This window comes from Octodon degus, unplaced genomic scaffold, assembly GCF_000260255.1.
Source record: "Octodon degus isolate 3935 unplaced genomic scaffold, OctDeg1.0 scaffold00265, whole genome shotgun sequence".
Taxonomy (NCBI): Eukaryota; Metazoa; Chordata; class Mammalia; order Rodentia; family Octodontidae; genus Octodon; species Octodon degus.
The window spans coordinates 2,617,261-2,635,568 of record NW_004524841.1 but is presented as its reverse complement, the minus strand read 5'-3'; the positions used below and the strand labels follow the sequence as shown (position 1 = coordinate 2,635,568).

Sequence of the window (18,308 nt, the reverse complement as noted above, 5' to 3'; positions counted from 1 at the left end):
CCTAGGGAAACCTGATTCCACCTCTTAAGAGACAGACTGAGGGGCGAGCAGATAGTTCAGAGGTTTCTAAGCACCTGCCTAGGCAAGTGCAGGGGCCGGGTTCAATCCCCAGCACCACATGCTGCACCAGTCTTGCGCACAGGCACGCTGAGCCGGCCCCTGAGTCTAGGCGTGGCAACGTGCCTGCAATCCTAGCACTGGGGAGGCTAAAAACAGGAGGATCACTATGAGTCTGAGCTGCATAGTGAGATCCTGTATCAAATAAATAAAGTTAAATAGTAAATAAATAAACTTTTAAAAAGAGATAGACTGAGGTTGGCCGTTGAGCTCAGCAGAACTACAAGTGGGAGGCCCCAGGCATAAGGATTGACACATCTTGTATCTTATGTTAATGTGCTGGAGTTTTCTGCACACATAATTTTAGATTTTATTTATCAATGGATTCTATCTATTAAGGAAACAGAATCATATAACATATGGCTTAGCTACACCATTATCAAACACTTTTTTTTTTTTTTTTTTTGGTTTTAGGTTTTTTTTGCAGAGAGAACATTTAGCGATGAACTTGTTCAGGTGGAGGTGACACAGTGGACCTGCAGGAGTGCATGGCCTGCCACTTGTCCAGGGGACCACAATTCCGGGTGCATTTCACCTCACAGCCATTAGGAATGAGACACTCCTCAGTCACCATGTCTTCAAATTCATCTGCATTGAGCTTGGTAAAGCCGTGCTTTCCGGAGATGTGGATCTTATGGCTGCCAGGGAACTTAAATGTGAGCCTACACAGGGCCTCGATCACATGTTCCTTGTTCTGCAGCTTGGTGTGGATAGACATGACCTGTCCAATGTGGACCCTTGCCACTGTGCCCTGGGGCTTCCCAAAGGCACCCCACATGCCCATCTGGAGCCTGGTTCAGGGGTGGCAGGAGATCAGATACACAAATATCCACCAAAAGTGCCTCCAAGACCCCTTAGGGCAGCCCATACAAGCAACCGACTGCGTACACTACCGAGGAGGTTGCCGTGCACAGCCAGCGCATACTGGGCACCACCAGGAGGAGACCCAGTCGGCTTGACTGGCTGTAGTCAAAGACATTTTGTGATTGTATTTCTCTTAAAAGTAGGAGATAGATAGATAGATGGATAGATAGATAGATAGATAGATAGATAGATAGATAGATAGATTCACCTTCAATCTATTTTATCATAAGAAATCCTCCCATCAGTCCCTGAAACTATTGTTTCAGGGAAGGTTTTGTAGAAAACAGAGATTTTTCACTCCAGTTTGTCGCCTTCAGCAGAATACAGGCAGGTTCATAAGTGTTACAGACAGCTAATGATACCGACAGATCCGAAAGCTGCAGATGGAGAAGCAGATGTAGCTGTCACCGTATAGGCTGAGTAAGCACAGAGGCGTGCTGCATACTCTTGAAAGAGAACCTGCAATTAAAAAAAAAAAAAAATTGGCTCCCTGAAACCACGCTGGACTTTAAACTCCAGGTGAAAACTAATCATTAGAGCCATTTACCGTGAGCTGTAGCAGGAGTGTGTGGGATGCTCGGTAAATATAATTGAAAAAGCCCACTGTAAATACATCAGAAAATGAGAAGAGCTGCTACACAGCAACGATAAAGCATAAGTCTATGGTCCAAAGTCTTCTCTGAGGCCATCAAATTTATCTTTCTAACTCCAAGTGGAGGCATACCTGTCTACCCCATAATGATTAGCTAGCCGATTAATAGAAATACCTAATTAGAATCATTTTGTAATATGGCTTGGCAATCTTTTTCACTGTCCTATAAAACTAGGAATGTTTCTTAATTAAAAGCAATTATTAATTGCACCATTTCATAATGTATTACTTGGGATTTTATTTTCTCAATATCTCTATTAAAATACAGACCCTAATTCTGGGTTCAAAATCCAGAATTCAATGAAAACATTCTTTTCAGTTACATGATATTGTGCTACCATTAATATTTCAGCAACTTGATAGTCTTTTTAATAGAAATATTCCCTTGCCGAAAAAGATGTATTTGATAAATCAGTAGGCTTAATGTTCTCATTAAAAATAGAATTTCAGAGTTAAACATTATGAGCTCATACATAATTGCATAATCCATGCTCAATGGAAAAAGGTTGTCTGACTGTGCTCCCCACCTACCTCATTAGTACCTAGTAAATAATTAAAGAGCAATCTAGTCCCATCACTTCAGCTATCAATTCCATGCTTAACATTTTCAAACCTGAGTGTCTTGATTCCAAGATGCACTGGCTGCTGAACTTCTATGCATATTCCCCAAACACAGCAACGTTGCTCTTAGCTGGCATTGCCATTTAAATTGTGGTCCAGAAGTAGCAGCACTTCTATCAATGCAAAACCTCAGACCTACTGGGTCAGAATGATTTTATCACCATTGCTAGATTTAATTTCAAGGTTGTGAAGCACTACTCTTTGATTCTCTCATCTCTGTCAAATTTCACTCCTCGGGCCAGGGATCTAGCTCAATGGCACAGCACCTGCCTGGCCAGTGCAAGGTCCCGAGTTTGATTCCTGATACTGAAAAAAAATTGTTTTGCTTCCACACAAATGTTTTCAAACATACAGAATACTTAACACATCAGCATTTCACAAGGATTTTATTAAGATTAATGCCTAAACCTCAGCAGATTAAGTTATTTTTAAATTGCCTTGAAGCCACAAAAGTGAAATATGATCTTTAATTTTTTAATCCTTCTCTATTGAAGTAGACTTATTACTTCAAAGTGACATCTTTACTCCTAAGTAATCTTTATTCATAAGTAATCTCCAGATTTGTTCTTCTTAGAAAAAAGCTCTAATCCCTAGGAAAATCACTGATTTATAGATTTCTCTGTTTTGTCAAAACACAGTGCCGTCCCCAGAAGAGGTAAAACGTATACGTCAGGTTGTCGTACGGATGTTTCTCCCTCTGTGGGCAGCTGAGCAGGATCTTGACACAGATCAGAAACGGAAGCTTCTCTAGCACAGCAGGCACATGGCTCACAAGAAAGAGACTCCGACCACCAGGCTCTCGAACACCCTTTTACCTGACGAAATGTCCTGGTTATTGCAGGTCAGAAAGGCACAGTTCTGTGGATAAGGTGGGTCTACGATGCCTGATTGCAAGCATTTTTCTAACCCACAAACACCTGCGTTACAAGCTGCCCAGCTTTGTTTTAGTGACATTATCAGAGAACCAGATGGCTTTGGTCCATACAGCTTCTCCCAGCCTCCACTTCCTCTGCCTTCAAATACATAGAAGTGATAAGGAGAAATGCTAATTATCCTGAATATTACACCTGGAAGACATGGATTGGATTTTCAACCCATACCCTATTAATGGGTACAGTTGTTATGTATATATACCTGTGTGGATATATACATATACACTCATATTTACATTGCCACTACATACATCTCAAATGCCACACACCTAACATTAATACTTAAATAGACTCGGAGGACCACTTCTTCAACCGTGTCTTTTGGACCACTGGTCTCAGGGAGAGCCAGAGGCTGTTGGAGGAATGGTACACAGTGTGACCATTAAGAGTTTCCTGCGAGAGCAAAGGGAAATGGCATGGTTAGATCTGTGTGTCAGAGTCAGCTCTGTACTGCAGTGTGAAAAGTGAACTGGGGAGAGGTAAGTAAAGCAGACTGGCCAGAGGGGGACTTCACCTACCCGGGTGACACATGCTGAATGGAGAATGGCAGCAAGGTGCAGAGCAATGAATGGATTAGGAATCCATTAGAGAGGCAGATCAAGTTACTAGAGTCAGTGAGGACAGTAAGACTGACACCGATTCTCTGCTTTCTGGTCTCAACTGGACACTAAGCATTCATTAGATGCAGTCTCTGCTTGAGGAATAAGAGCAGGAAATTTATGAAGCAGAGAACTAGACAGAAAACTGTCAGTTCAGCTTTGGAATCAGCCAATAAAGAACATTTTTATTATATTACATCAAAATACCATATAAACATAAAGTCTAAGGTCATTTTTAGAGACAAGGCCAATAAAAGTGGTAGATTCAAGAATGAATTCTGAATGTGATTTTTTATTAGTATGTTTGTAGGAATAATGCTTACATTCCTCGCATAGCATTAGTACACGAACATAGTGCAGATTGGCACTAGCCATCCACTTTCCCTTCTTCTATCTTTTACACTCATTTGAGAAAGAGCTGTCTCCCTACTTGAGTTGGTGAGCCTGATTTGTTGCACTTCACACTACAGTCTCAATACATCTATTTTCCTACACATGGCTCATGTCTATCTCTTTATATAGCAAGGTAATACTCTAGTGAGTATAAACATCACATTTTTATCCATTCATCTGCTGATGGACATGTAGGTTGCTTCTGGTATTCGGGTATTATGAATTATGCTGCTAAAAGCCTGGGCATACAGGTGAAACTGTAATATGGTATCTTTACCTCTTACTTTGGAAGATAATTTTGTATACCTGAATTCTTTCATGCGTTCTATAGTCTGAATATTTCACTCTCTTCAAAAATCATATGCTAAAATTTAATCTCCAATGTGGTATTAGGAAGTGAGGTTTTGTTCCTACTTATAACCCCAACATTTGGAAGGCTGAAGCAGGAGGAATTGCAAACTCAAGCATGGCCTGGACAACATATAATGAGACTGTGGCTCAAAAAAAAAAAAAAAAAAAAAGTGGATGTTTTAGAAGGCTCATTAGGAGATGAGGGATCTGTGCTCATCAATGAGATTAGAGGCCTTACAAAAGAAAACTGGTCACCCCTTGCCCCCTCCTTCCTTCCTTCTGCTGCATGAAGATACAGCAAGTAGGGTCATCTGTGAAGCAGGGAGCCCTCCCCACACCCACTCTGGTGGCACCTTGCACTTGACTTCTTGGCCTCCAATATTGCAACAAGTAAACCTGTTGGATATCTAAACTATCTGGTCTAAAGCATTTTGTTACTGCAGCCCAAACAGACTGAGACAACAGGTTAAGCATTTTTAACAGTCTACTGAATGACTAGTAATTTACTAATAACTAAAGTACACACAAAAATGATCAGAACAATTTCTCTGCAATGGTGGCCCAGGAAGGTACAATGAACATCTGTTCCTCCTTAACTGCGGGTGTACAGTGGCACTTCAGCACCTTCAGCTGTGACGATTTAGAAGCAAAGGCCAGGCCCAGGTTAAATACCTACAACTCCACAGAAGCAAGGCATTCTTACAGGGCCAATGGGGCAGGCGTCTCATCTCTGGGTCTTCCCTCAGTCCAAAACATCAACTCCAAAATAAACTTGGCTTACAGAAAAGGAACAGGTATTTTGAAGTTGATAAGAGTGGTCCAGCTGGTGCACACTTGTAATCCATAATCCCAGTGCTTAGGGGGCTAAGGCAGGAAGATCACCATGAGTTTGAGATGATCAAACTCAAGTGTAGGCTATACAAGCCATTTCCAAACTTGCTATACAGCAAGACCCTGCCTTAAAGAAAAAAAATTCAGTGCACAACGCCTGCTTGGCAAGCATGAGGTCCTGAGTTTGATTCCCAGTTTAAATAAATAAGAGCCGGCCAAATAGCTCAGCAGATTAAAGCACCTGCAAGCAGATGCAGGGGCCAGGGATTCAATCCCCAGGCCTGCCATGCAGGCCACACCCCCAGGGTGTGCTCATACAGCAATTGAGACTGGGCGTGGTGGCACACACCTGTAATCCCAGCTCTTGGGAAGCTGTAAACAGGCGGATCACTATGAGTCCGATCTAGTGTGAGACCCTGAATACCTTGTAGACCCTTCCCCAAAATACAAACAAATAACTGGTTACAGACCTCTATGAAAATATTAAATGCTACTGAATTATATGCTTTAAATGAGTTAATTGGCAGTACATTGAGCTCCACAGAGAACAGCGCCAGGGCAAGTAAGAGCCAGATGGGCACTGGACAACTCTGTACTTCGCTGAGGAAAATTGAAATATAAGGCTGTGTAAAATGTTTTTAAACTATCCAATCTTTTTCGAATAGTTAACACATTACTGACTGTCTTTACATAGCCCTGTCCTGGTGGTATTTTCAGCAGCCACTAACCGTGCCTGGTACAGTATGGGGGTTGTAAATTGGCATGGAAATTTACAACAGGTTCTTGTTGGTGCACAGCACAAATTAGTTATATATGGAAACAGTTTTTCATCTTCAGTTGTTTCTGATGCAGCTTATATGAAATAATTGTTGTTCTGTTAACTGAATGCCACTCTATAATTGCAAGAAAAAAAAAGTTGCAACAATTTTGTTGACATTCTGAATGCTTCTAAGTAAATACAATTTAAAAAATGAGTTAATTGTATGATACATAAATTCTAGCCCAACAGTTATTTTCAAAATGAGTAACTTTTTAAGGTCTATTAATAGATTTTAAATGCTTTAATTTTGTTATTGTGCATGTATGTGCATATATATATATATATATATATATATATCAATACCATAAAAAAATACAATCTTGTCATTTGTAGCAACACGCATGGAACTGGAGGACATTATTGTAAGTAAAATAAACTAAAGGATAAAAATACCACACATTCCACCTTTATACGAGACCTTAAAAGGCTGACTTCAGGGAATTAGAGTAGAAGTGTGGTCACCAGAAACTAAGAAGAAGTGCCAGGTGTAGTGGAGCATGCCCGTAACCCTAGAGCTGTGGAGGCAGAGGCAGGAGGATCATTTGGAGTTATGTCAGCCTGGGCTATGTAGTGAGTTCAAGACCAGCATGAGTTACATAGTAAGACCCTGCCTCAAAAAAACAAAAAAGAAACTAGGAAGGAGGGACAGAGGAAGCCAGATAACAGGCATTAAATCACAGCTACACAGTGGGAATAAGTTCCAGGGTCCTATAGCACTGTAGGGTGACAATAGTTAAAACAGTTATATATTTTATAAAGAGCCAGAAGACAGGAGTCCACAGACTGCTAACACAAAGAAATAATGCATGATTTAAGGGATAAAAATGCCAATTACCCCATCTGATCATGACACATTGTGATCATATATCAAATTATCACACTGTATCACACAAATATGACAATTATGTTGTCAATCAAAAAGAGGTTTAAATGCTCTAAATTTTACATTAGGCTTCTCAAGCTTTGCTAGAATTTAAAAATAACCAGAAAAACAGAGAAAAGCACATTTTATTGATATTTTGGTCTAGCACAATTCAATTCAAAAAAATGGAGCAAAGTTAAGCTAACTGAATATAATATAAACAATTACAAGTTTGTTTCAGCATCCTGTGATTGTGTTCATTGGAATACAATTGTCAAAACTGTCTCTCTAAGCACGTACCAGAGCACCACCTCTTAGTTCAGCACTTGATATGCGAATTTCATAGTCAAATCATATCTGGCTTTAGCAATGTAAACATATTTGCTATAAGTAAACCTTAAATGTAAAAATGACACCAATGAATAAATCAAAATAAAATAGTATCACCACATGACACAATTAAACAAACACTACATAATACTGTTTCAGTAAGAACCACAACTTAATAAATTTCATAAAAAGGAGGCAGGGGGAATAAAAGTAATTGTGTAAGTTCCCAATGTAGTGTTAAAATACTGAAGGATATAATGTAAAATTTAACTCGGAAAAAGGGGAGACATCAAAACCTTGTAATGAAAACCAATTTTGGTTTAGCAGTTACAATATTCATTTTACTAGAAAGGCCTTCTTTCTGTACTCTGACAAACCGCTTTATTGTCTACCAAATATTGTCTATCACTTTTTTGAAGTGTTGTGTTAGTTACATACATTGCGGACTTGGTAGAATTTCACATTTACTGTCAGTTGTAAGATTATTAGCTCTGACCCACCTAATATTTTTTTCATCTTCAAACAATTTTTCCAAACAACCAAAAAACATGATATTATCTTCTTGAAAATTACCATTATAAAGTCAGATAATCCCTAAGCAAATCACAAAAATTCATCTTAACAGAGTAAGTACAGAAAAAGGGTATACGTAAGTGTTGAAAAATTGTAGAAAAATATTGAACATATAAGCAAAAATGTTCACATTTATCATTACTATTGATTTGTTCCTTTCTGGCTAAAATTAAATAGGTTTTTAAAAGGTCAGGAGATATTCAGTGCCACTTTTGATTTGTCTGCAATATACAAATAAGTTATATCTGCAGTATAAGGCAGACAGTTTTTATTCTTAAACATAACTTATATAGACTCCAAATTTCTAAAACCAGTTTTAATACTGTGGCAAGTAAAACAGGTTTGTTCTCAATGCTCTCATTATATTTCAACTCAATCTACAAACGTGAACATTTTTTTGGAAATGTCATCTCAAACCATACTGATTCCAAGAAAAGTCTAAAGTGATATCTACTGGTTTCCATAGAAACATGGAAAAGGGAACTGGGTACAATGGTGCACACCTATAATCCCAGCACTTAGGAGGCTGAGGCAGGAAGATCATGAGTTTGAGACCAGCATGGACTACCCAGCAAGTTTAAGGCCAGCCTGAGCTACATAGTGAAACCCTGTCTCAGAAAAGAAAAAAAGAAAGAAATGAAAAATGTGAAAAAAGAACAAATGTAACTGCGATGTTATTTCATCTCCTGAGGTGTCCAAACACGCCGAGCATATCAAGCAGCACTTGACACAGCAAGTTTCTTCAGGTGATCCATAAATACTTGCAAACTAACATCATCTGTGAGAATAGGTGCTCCAGACTCCTAGAGGAAAAAAGGGCATTTTCTATGATTACAAAACAGGGTGACACCTTGAATGCATAAGCAGTGTATGAGCATATGTTTACAACAGACAAGTAAATTACTTTAAGCAGAAGTAACACCTAGGTTCCTGCTTCCTGAGAGGAAGTTCTGCCTCACCTTGACTTCCCTGAGGGACACAACTGTGTCTTTGCTCCATACAGGCTGCTCCCATCACCCCTGAGTTTGTGCTAGGAGACACGGGGTCTCACGAGGGGCTCATTCCCAGAGATCTGTGACGTGATCAGAGGTCTGGGTTCAAGACAGCCTGACCTCCAGACCCTTCTCCCCACCATTTTAACAAATGCCACTGAAAGGACACGATTCACAATATCATGTACTATGCTTATCAAGTTATCAAGTTATTTTAATTTCTCTCTCTGGGTTTCAAGTAACTAGCAAAAGTTAAAAGAAATTATTTTATTTCATTTTTGTGGTACTGGGGATTGAACTTAAGACCTTGTGCTTGCCAGGCAGGCAATTATGCCACTGAGCTATAGCCCCAGCCCCAAGGATTTTTTTAGGGGGAGGGAGGGCTGGCTCAGGCTGCATTAAGGGTGCGTCTGGTCAGGCATGTGGAGCTGGGGATCAAATCACGGTCTGCTGGGCCTGACAGGGTTTGCCCAAGCAGGCACTTAAACAACTAAGCTAACCTACAAGCCCCTCGAAATTTCTAATATCTAATTTTAACAAACTATATTGTCAGAATGACCTTGTTACCAAATCCATACCTAATAATTTTTCTTAGACAGGGTCTCACTATGTATGCAGTTCAGGCTGACCTTAGACTCACTCTGTGTCCCTGGCTGCCCTCAAATTTGCATGCACCTCCTGCTTCAGACACCTTAGTGCTGGGGTTATAGGCGTGTGCCACCATGCCTAGCTGAAATTTTCATAGAGCAAGAGAAAGTATTCCTAGATTTTGTATCCACATTTCAAAATTTTTCTTTTGATACTCAAATTCCATTTATTAATAAACAGAAATAGTTTTAAAATGGAAATTAAGTGCTTTTTAGACACTGTCAGCAAGTTCGTGGCAAGTGTGAGGAGGCGAATGTACAGCTCCCGTGGATCCAGTCCAGCACCACCATATACAAGAGAAAACTGTATGGGCCGGTGACATAGCTCAGGAGTGCAAGGTCAGGAGTGCAACTCCCAGTATCAAAACAAAAAGAAAATTGTGTGAGACGCTACTTCATGATAACCCGGGGAGCCTGGTAACAATGGGAACAGAGGTGTTTGGGCTAAGGATACGGAGTCAGGGCCCGGCAGCTGGCTCCAGCTGTGGCTCTGCCACTGACTACTCTCCTGGCTCTGAGGAAGTTACTGAGCCTGTGCCTCGCTCTCATGCCGTAAAACAAGGGCCACGGGCCCTATCTCACAGTGCTGTCATGATGCGGGCGGTCAGGTAGAACACAGCAGGCGGGACAATACCGGCACACACACAGGCACATAGTAGCCCTTCATTATGACTTGTTTTGAAAAACCAAATACTTTGTAACACTGAAGTATTTCTCTTGATTTTATATTCACAGTTACCACAGACAAGGATGGGTCTTAAAACTGACAATAATAAACTGGTGACTCTTACTGTTTTTCTTCCTGTGACTATACCTGATTTTTTTTCTTTTTTTGATTTTTTATGTTTTTCCACCTTGATTCACCCAACTAAGACCTATTTATTCTGGTCAAGGCAAAATAGATATTATTTGTCTAATTTACATCCTAGAGATTGTACTTGAAGTTACAAATACTACTGCCCAAATCAATCTTACTGCAAGTAGTTGACCTCAACTTTTCAAATAGACCTTTTTTGCTTCAAAATATATCCCGATTAGGCATTAGCACTTAACTCTAGAAGCAGTGTTACAGTGATGCCCTCTTCAGGCCATTCCCAGGTAACACATAAGGGTTGTGGGTTTCTGACAAAGTAACTAGAAATTGGATTCCACTAATTTTTAGTAAATAAACCCTTGGCTACTGAGTTAATTCTCTTAGCTACTACATTACAGTCCACTATCAGATAAATGATTAAAAGTTCACAATGTGGAGTCAGAGAGGCGTGGGTTAAAATCAGGACCCTGCTACAATTGAACCATGTGATAAACCTTAATTTTCTTTTCTGAAAAATGGGGTGAATAATTACACTTCAGAGGAGTTTTTAAAAATCTCAGCACCATGGCTAAAATACAGTACATATTCAACTTATCAGCTATTATGATTATGAAACATAATTTCTTTTATAAAAAGCATGAATCAAGAAAGGTCTTAGGGCCCTTGTTTCTGCCTCTAACACCCTACTTCCAGGCAACAACTAAACTCCAAAGTTGAAAATAAATTATGTTTCCTATGTTAGATCTCTTTAGGGGGAGACTAGGTAATGGGCACTGAGCATCACTGTCCACATCCAGCACATACTAAGCTCTGGCAACAAAGTGGTCAAGGCAGAGAGGAATACCTCGCAGTCTGAGCTACCTGCCCCCAAGGGTGCTTCTCCACATTCACCCACAGATGAGCTCTTTCTCTCACAAGCCTTCCGACTGCCCTTCCATGTTATCACTTACAAAGACATCATCATCTCCATGAAGTATTCATTCCATGAATTAAATTACATTTTAATGCATAAGTCCAGCCACAGAGATGACATGCTCAGTGTGTTCAAACTGCAGTAAGAAGATCAATTTGGCTGAAGGATCTAAGTGGTGGCTAACCACTTGGAAAAACTCTGGTCATATCAGAAAGGACCCTCAGAGCAACAGAAAGGCAGGGTTACTGAAGATTTCAAAACTAACTTATAAGACTAAGCATAGCATCTTGTACAGCAATTAACCACTAAGAAGAATATATGCAGTGTATTATTTGTTGAAACTGTCTCATTGCTATATGTTTATCAATAAAACTTTGAAAAGAAAAAAAAAAAAAGACTAAGCATAACAGAGAGAAGAGCTGAAGCTGCAGACCAGAGAACAGGGCTCTTCAGCCCATGTGAAACTAATAAGGACCCAACTTTGACGTGGGGGGGGGGGAGGTTACATTTATGAGTAGCCAGAGGCAGAGGGAAAGACAGTGTGGCTTTGAACCTTAGAAGTAGGAGCTCACTGAGGCAGAGGGCGGAGCTCGGGGCAAAGGAACCCACAAAGGCCCTGAGTTCAACCCCAGCACACAAAGTAATAATGGGAAAACACCAACAATTTAGGAAGAACGAGACAGGGTAAAAAGAGAGGTAAGACTGAGGTATTCTGTGAAATGTCTACAGCGAATTCAAGGGATGCACAGCAGGCAGATAAAGAAAGCAGGGTGTTGTTCAGTGGAAAGCCAAACAAGAGAGATCTGCTTTACCTGGGCTGGGCAACTAGGCTCTCAGTTCTAGCTGAGTTGCTCAAGCAGTGCTCATCAGAGGCGGAGCAGCCGAACTGTGACCTTGCCGAGAACTTTCCCACGTTTCCTAAGTCTCTGTTAACTTCCGGTTCCCCATTTCGGTGACTATCTTTTCCTTTATGTCTCGGGTATTTTTGTGTTTTCTTTGCCTTTCTCTTCCTGTCTATCTCTCTGTCTCTGGCTCTCTCCTCTGTGTGTGTGTGTGTGTGTGTGTGTGTGTGTGTGTGTGTGTCTCTGTCTTTCTCACTCTACTATAAAATCCCCCTAAGCTGTGTGATCCAGAACTAAAACCACAGCTCAATTGCCAGAGATGGGCAGGTCCGCCTTCAGATGAACACTGAAGTCACATGAGTGGGTGCACTCACCCAGAAAAACATCATATATAAAGAATCAGGCCAAAAGCTTGAAGTGATCCTATATTCAAAGAGAAGAAACTTTAATCCCTGTTATTACTCCTCTCTGCTACCTAGCCTGGACCCATACTGATAGAAAACACTCATCTAAAATTACTCTGTTTTCTAACATGCCCTTTTTATCATACTCACTCTAAGTTAGCATCAAACTTTTTTATCTTTGATCAAATGCCTGAACTATAAAGCACAGTTAAAGTACATTATGGAAGCATGCTTATTTTTTTTTTTTTGTTTGGCAGAACCGGGAATTGAACTCAGGCCCTTGCACTTGCCAGGGAGGCGCTTGTTCTACTGAGCCATCTCCCCAGCCCCGGAAGCATGCTTTAAAAATTACTAATAAATAAAATGGACCCCAACCCAGGCATGGTGGCACACACCTGTAATCACAGCTCTCAGGAGGCTGAAGCAGGAAGACTGCTGCAAGCTTAAGGCCAGCGTGGGGCTGTACAGTGAGTTCCAGGGCACCCCCTACTACGGTCAACCCTATCTCAAAGGGGGCTCTTAGCATTAGTGTAAAAGCCATCTTTTTAATCGCCTCCTGATTTCTTATATTCATGACAGCTGTTTTTAAGCTTTTCCATTTTCTAGTCCTTAACCCCACCCTTTCTAATGCTCACAAATAACCTATTTACTGAAAAAAAAAAAAAATCAAGGAATTGAACTTAAGTTCTATTTAAAAGCCTCCAAAGCATGCAATTATGAGTATCTTGCTAGCCCAAAAGCCTTTCTCTGCCATCCTTCTCACCTTCCGCTGCTGCCAGAGCAATGTTCTGCCTCCTTTCCAGCATGCAGACTCCATGCAGTCTTACAATCACACTGTCTCCTCCTCAGGAACTTAGACATTTTTTTTTTCCTTCCTGTTTGTTCCTTATAGTTGCTCTACAGATAATTCTGTGCTCTTATTCCAAAGACAATTATCCTTTTTATCATACTATTATATCCTTACACTAAGTTTAAAAGGAATCATTTGCAAAGTGTATTTCTTTACTATCCCTAATTCCTTATAACCCATTCTCCCTCTCTAATGAAGGGCTCAGTCAGATTTGTGCACAGCTTTCACATCCTGGACTAACAAATCTTTCTATAACTCCCAGTCAAGTTCTATGGAATTTGCTTTTGAAATATTCCAAAATTGCTTTTCACCATCTTGCATTCATCCGCCCTTATCTCCATCTTCAATAAACACAGCTATAATCTACAGAGGTCTCCCAATTAATCTTAAAATTTAAATACACCACTGCGTGTGGTGGTGCACCAGTTCTCCCAGCACTCTGAGAGGCTCAGGAGGCAGAAGGCAGCAAGTCCAACCCCAGCCTGAACTACAATGCAAGAAAAAAATCTAAGATTGTGACTGGACCCACTATCGAAAAACCTTCAATCATTCTCCATTACCAAATAGAGACAACCTTCGGTCCTCAACCCAGCGTTTGAGAGCTCTCCCATGTAGACACGTAACATACTTCAGCTTCACACCCTGCTGTTCACTGGTGCATATCCACCATTACCTGGCCCAAACTGGCTGCTATCTAGAAGTCCCTCTCTTGTGCAACTTCTTAATGAAATAATAATCAATCTCCACACCAAACATGCCTTTTTCCTGAGCTCTCCTACGACCACACACCCTCAATGTGACCTCTTCTTTTTCTTTTTCTAGCCCGTTATTTTACACTTTAGGGACAGTACCATCTTCTTGCACATTGCACTTTACCTACACACACATACACACATCTTATCGCTAACACCAGATGACAAGCTCCTAAAGGCAAGGGTGATGATCGCACACCCTAAAGCACCAACGCAGCGTCCAGCGCAGAGCAGACATCTGATAAGTGCCCAGGTGTTACAGCGAGAGCTGCGATTTCTACCCAATTAAAGCTGTCAATAACGGCTTGCAGGTTTCCGGCCGCTGCGCTCAGCGACAGCCCCTGGCCTGTCCTGGCTTATTAGTCTTTTCTAGTGCACAGCCTCACATTAAGCTTGAATCATCACTTCCCGTCTTACATACTTTATTGCTTTTTGTCTCAAGGGTAAGGTGTTAAACTTTAGATGGGAAGTTCTATTTGATAGGATCACTTTCTTATTTTCTATGGTGTCACCCAATACTAATTCTATTTTCTACTCTTATTTTTCATTACTTTTCCAACAGAAATCACTGTATACACAGGAAAAAACACAGCCTCACAAAAATAAACTATGAAAACACAAAGAAATAATTTCTGAAGGCTTTTACACTTACCTGTCCCCAGGCATACATATTATTATGAGTCTGTGAAGGGTTGACTTTGGAAAGCAGAAAACGGGCCTAAAAGCAAAAAAGAAATAGAATTATCCATTAGAAATAGGTTTAGTAAATAAACTGAGTAACACATACTTCCTGAAATCAATTTAATGTGTTGGTAAAATTAATTCTGTTAAAATATAATATTTAAGAAGATTGTTTTGAAATGTGGAGGCCACTACGTGATAAATAATAAATGCACCGACAGAGCATCATGGAGCACACCTGTATCCCAGTACTCAGGAGGCTAAGGCAGGAGGACTGGTGTAAATTCAAGGCCAGCCTGGGCTACATAGTGAGACCCAGCCTCAAAAAATAAAAGAGAGAAAAACAAAATAAATCTTCTCTCCAAATCACGTCTATAACCTACAAAATAAAAATAGTGCGTTTTCAATACAAAACTCAGCACATGAAAACTGTGTGTGTGGCCAGGCATGGTGGCACATACTTGTAATGCCAGCACTCTGGAAACCTGAGGCAGGGGAATCACAAGTTCAAACCAGCCTGGGCAGCTTAGCAACTTGATAAGACCCCACCTCAAAATTTTTTTCAGGGCTGGCCAAATAGCTCAGCAGATGAAAGCACCTGCTTAGGCAGATGCAGGGGCCAGGAGTTCAATCCCTGGGCCTGCCATGCCAGCCCAGTCCCTGGGGCGCACTGAGACAAGATTGAGACCAGGCATGATGGTGCATGCTTGTAATCCCAGCACTTGGGAGGCTGTAATCAGGAGGATCACTACAAGTCCATCTACGCAGTGAGACCCTGTAGACCTTGTTCTAAAATACAAAAAAAAAAAAAAAAAAATTCAAAGGGGTGTGGTGGGGAAGAGGGAAATGCAGCTCAATATGAAGTCCCCAGTACCACTCCTAAAAATTGTATATGGTAACTATGACAGTTAGTGTGAAGTTAGAATTCAAAAAAAAAAGAATTATTCCAACATAGCCTGAAATATCATAAATTCAAAGTTCCATAAAATGAGAACTTTTTAAAAACCTCAAAAATTCACATATTCTTTTAAACAATGACTCTCAAACTTTTTAAAGCACAGGTGATCCCATGAGATAACTTAGCCATCCAGCTACCATGACTTATCACCAAAATAATAAATGAGGAAGATAGCAATACATATGGTGAGCATCAACAAAATGATTAGTTGTACTTCTGGTTTTTTGTTTTGTTTTTTTTTTTGTTTGTTTGTTTTCTTTTCAGACAGGGCCATTTATTGCGAGGCAGTTGGCAGCAGCCTAGGCATAGTGCTGCAGGTTGGCTTTCTTCTTGGCCTGCACCTCCAGGAGGCCCTCCATGTAGTCCTCGCGGGTCAGCTCTGTGGCACCCCTGAGCAGGGCGATCATGCCCACCTCCACACATATAGTCTTGTACTGGGCCCCATTGAAGTCATCAGTGCAGCAGGCCAGCTCCTCGTAGCTCGTGTCCGGGCTGACATTCATCTTCCGAGAGTTGATCTGCATAATTCGGGCCCAGGCCTCCTCACTGGACATCAGAAACTTGATCTTTTGGTCTAGGCAGCCTGAGAGGAGCAAGGCAGGGTCCAGGATATCTACCCTGTTGGTGGCGGTGATCTCCTTGACTTGGGTGTTGGGCTGGAAGCCGTCCAGCTGGTTTAGGAGCTCCAGCTTGGTCCTCTGCACTTCCCAGTCCCAGGCCTTCTCGCTGTCAAAGCACTTGGTGCCAATGATATCCAGCTTGTCAATGAAGATGATGGACAGCGCTTTCTCCTTGGCCAGCACGAAGTCATCCTGGACCAATTTGGCCCCGTCCCTGATGAACATCTGTACAAGCTGGGGCCCAGCCAACTTCAGGAAGGTGGCCTTGGTCTACGCCACACAGGCCTGGGCCAGAAGCATCTTCCCAGTCCCCAGCAGCCCATACATCAGCACCCCGTTTGGAGGGTGGATCCCCATTCTCAAACTTCTCCTTGTGGTTCACTGGCAAGACAATGGCCTCCACCAGCTCCTCAATCTGCTTGTCCAGGCCACCAGTGTCACTATACTGCTCTGTAGGCCTCTCATCCACCTCCACGGCCTTCATGCATGAGCCATATTCTGTAGGCAGAGCCTCCAGGATCAGCTAGGAATCTTTGTTCACACCCACCAAGTCTCCCGGCTTCAGCTGTTCAGCATCCACCAACCCAATCACAGGCAGGAAGTACATCCAACGCAGGAGGTTCTAATCACCACACACTTGCCCTTCCTCTGGAAGTCCAGGTCAGTATTGGCACCCTCTTCCTCCTGGTCATCAGGGTCAACGTGCAGCAGCTCAGTGAACTGAAGATGAGATACAGCAACGTCCTGCTCACTTTGATTTTCTCACTGTTCTCTTTGATCTTGTCTTTCATGGCTTGAAGCTCATGGGTGACTCGCAACACTTCATTTCTCATTATCTTTATCTTGCCGTCCAGCAGCCATGTGTGCTGGATGATCTCCTCTGTGGACATCTTGAGTACCTCCTCCCCGATTCCACCTCACTCAGCTTCATCCCACATGGTCACCATCTTCTCCCGCATGCACATTTTTAATTCACACCACAATAACATAGGCAGTCTTAATATTTAAAGATTAGTATCATACAAAATGTAAAAATTTTTCTACTCTCTAGGTAAAGAGTACACTTAATATTGAAAGCTTGGGCCCTGAGGTCAGAAGACCAGATTTCAAATCCCAGCGCCTTCACTGGCTGAGTTCATGTGGCCGCAAGTTGCCTAAGTCTCATTTTATCACCTAAAAGCTGGAGATAACAACAGAATTCTTATGAGGATTAGGGGAAAGAAAATAAGTACAGCACCCTGCAAATCTCAATACATGCTTCAAATACAGTAAAACCCTAAAGAAAATTGTCATTTTTGAGTAAATGCTCTGCACTAAACACTAGGAATACAGCAGTAAACAAACTACGGAACTGCATTTAAGAAGAAGCAAGCGAAACAAACTTACAACAGCTTATAATTAATTTATGCTGACTGACAGCACTATACAGGGAAAGCAGGCAGTGCCTGTGAATGCACACTAAAGCACCCATCCCACCTTCTGAGGGCCTCAAAAGGGACAGGCGCGTGTGCATATCTCTCAGAGTCCAAAAAGCCCACAAAGCTTTTGCAATACCACGGTGCTTTCCCTTAATATTTCAATTTATTTTCTAAAAAATTAGGAAAGAATGAGGGAAACATAAAAAGTGCTTTAGCACCAACCTGGCAGTGACAGACTTTAACAGTAAGAGCTGGAAGGGGACACAGAGAACACCTTCCCGACTGTCCCCTCCCCTCACGTGGCAAGACTGGTGTGCACTAGGCCACCTCCCCATTCTCCAGGGCCGAGCTGGACCTGAAGGCAGGAGAGGCAGCTGCAGGCAAAGTGTACCCGTTGGCCCCCAACGCCACTGTAAGGCAGGCACAGATCCCCTGCATGCCTGTCTTCCACTCCCCTCTCCTTCTGCCTTAC

At 41.6% G+C, this 18,308-nt stretch overlaps 1 protein-coding gene, 1 non-coding gene and 1 pseudogene across 2 annotated transcripts in view; all 3 read right to left on the bottom strand.

The window, feature by feature from the left end:
• Positions 1–953: 953 nt before the first annotated feature.
• Positions 954–1,086, bottom strand: LOC111814082. Its single transcript, XR_002819155.1, has one exon. It is a non-coding gene; the product is annotated as a small nucleolar RNA SNORA70 (small nucleolar RNA).
• A 7,493-nt stretch (positions 1,087–8,579) lies between these two features.
• Positions 8,580–18,308, bottom strand: part of LOC101589783 (protein transport protein Sec23A) — a 66,680-nt gene continuing 56,951 nt past the window's right edge. The window contains exons 15-19 of the mRNA XM_012512718.2: positions 17,060–17,138; positions 16,744–16,916; positions 16,140–16,688; positions 14,812–14,877; positions 8,580–8,748 (exon numbers count right to left, since the gene is read on the bottom strand). Coding sequence (XP_012368172.1) covers positions 8,659–8,748; positions 14,812–14,877; positions 16,140–16,688; positions 16,744–16,916; positions 17,060–17,138 — 957 coding nt within the window. The 3' untranslated portion in view covers positions 8,580–8,658. The remainder of the gene's footprint in view (positions 8,749–14,811; positions 14,878–16,139; positions 16,689–16,743; positions 16,917–17,059; positions 17,139–18,308) is intronic.
• On the bottom strand, positions 16,098–17,323 carry LOC111814079 (annotated as a pseudogene).